The sequence below is a fragment of the Sphaeroforma arctica genome, assembly GCF_001186125.1.
Source record: "Sphaeroforma arctica JP610 unplaced genomic scaffold supercont1.640, whole genome shotgun sequence".
Lineage (NCBI taxonomy): Eukaryota > Ichthyosporea > Ichthyophonida > Sphaeroforma > Sphaeroforma arctica.
This window is the reverse complement of record NW_014039918.1, coordinates 47,085-48,879: the sequence shown is the minus strand read 5'-3', so window position 1 is coordinate 48,879 and position 1,795 is coordinate 47,085. Positions and strand designations below refer to the sequence as shown.

Below are 1,795 nucleotides of genomic sequence, written 5' to 3'. Positions count from 1 at the left end.
TGTGTGTGTGTGTGTGTGTGTTGTGTATGTGTGTGTGTGTGTGTGTGTGTGTGCATGTATGTATGCCAAGATTTGTGCGCGTACACAGGCATTTCCTTATGTCGATGCAATGTTAATTCGGACAAGTATCTGTGTTTGTTTGTTTTTTGAATCCTTACACCTTATATACTCGTACAATTGCATCCGCGCAATACATAGACAAAGATGAATCTATTGCTCCCACATATAGACGTATACATATACGATACGCTTGTTCGCAGTTGCTCCCACATATAGACGTATACATATACGATACGCTTGTTCGCATGGATTTTCATGCTCGTGAAAATTTTGTTTCAATCTGCGTGGGTGCGCGAGAGCATAAGTCCGACAGGTGAATATAAACTTGCATATTTCTATACGTTACACTCGCGTGTCATCCATAGGTACGTCGCACTGTAAGTTGATGGGATTCTAACTGTACGTATTTGCATGCGTACGTCTGAATTTTGAAAATTATGGAAGACCCCCCTGCACATCATTTTTGGTACTGTATATACAAGTACAGTCCAGCAGTGTTATTACCTTCTGCAGAAAGCAGTCGCCTTTTCCTGTTTCTAGACAAGCTTTGTAGCGCCTCCTATCCTTTTTGCACTTGCTTTGTACCCTTTCATCCATCTTTAACAAAGGTATGTTTCGCCGATCACCACTCGACTCTCGCAGTGCAATTGAATAAATACAAGCCCCCCGCAAGACGCCTATGCGAGTATGTGGCTATGCCCCGCATTGCTTCATTTGATTTTGTGCGTATCGGATCGTAGGGTTTAGGGCTTTATATCCCTTGGATTTGGGGCTTTATGTCCCTTGGGTTTAAGGCTTTGTGTCCCTTGGGGCCAGGGCTCTATGTCTCTTGTCCCTTGTGTTTAGAACTTTATGTCCTTGGGTTTAGGGCTATATATCCCTTGGGTTTAGGACTTTATGTCGGGGTTTAGGACTGTATGTCCCTTCTTGGGTTTAGGGCACTTTGTGCCTTGGGTTTAGGGTTTTCTAACTAGACGCCCATCTTAACCTAAAAATATGAGGCTTCGTCATCAGCATCGTATGTATAAAAAAAGTATTTGTATATTTTTTTACATCCACTTATATAAATACAACCAAGCTCTATCTCAAAACAATCAACAAACGGCGAGGTTCTCAGAACGTCTCACGCTACCAATTGTTATCGAATTAATACTGTACAGAATTGTATTTCTCTATCTCGTAGCAATGCCTTCTGTAAGTGATGCGGATCAGCTGGACCGCAACAGATCTGTGGCAAAAGACCTGCTTCAACGGAAAGATGAAATGGAAGCAGAACTGAAGGGTTTGCATGAGGTATGCAGGTGTTTAAAATGGATTACGTACATGTATAATATTGTTTGTGCATATACAGGCGTATATAAAGTATAATATTGTTTGTGCATATACAGGCGTATATAAATTATAGATACTGCACATGCGTGAAAATATTCGTGCATTTATAAATTCTTGTTCAAATTTATGAACAGGGACACCTTGCTAGATTGTTCATAAGCTTGTATACGTGTTCAAATATCTATAAACAATCACACTCCAATGCATATAGACACTAACGTAGATATATATGTATGTATGTATGTATGTATGTATGTATGTATGTATGTACGTATGTATGTATGTATGTATGTATGTATGTATGTCTGTATATATATATATGTGTGTGTGTGTGTGTGTGTGTTGTGTGTGTGTGTGTTGTTGTTTTTTTTGTTGTATGTGTGTGTGTATGTGTGTGTGTGTC

General features: G+C 39.6%; 1 protein-coding gene across 1 annotated transcript in view; it reads left to right on the top strand.

Annotated features, from left to right (window-relative positions):
• The first annotated feature begins 1,130 nt into the window (after positions 1-1,130).
• SARC_07786 (hypothetical protein) overlaps positions 1,131-1,795 on the top strand; it is a 4,506-nt gene continuing 3,841 nt past the window's right edge. Inside the window, exon 1 of the mRNA XM_014298265.1 lies at positions 1,131-1,353. Coding sequence (XP_014153740.1) covers positions 1,246-1,353 — 108 coding nt within the window. The 5' untranslated portion in view covers positions 1,131-1,245. The remainder of the gene's footprint in view (positions 1,354-1,795) is intronic.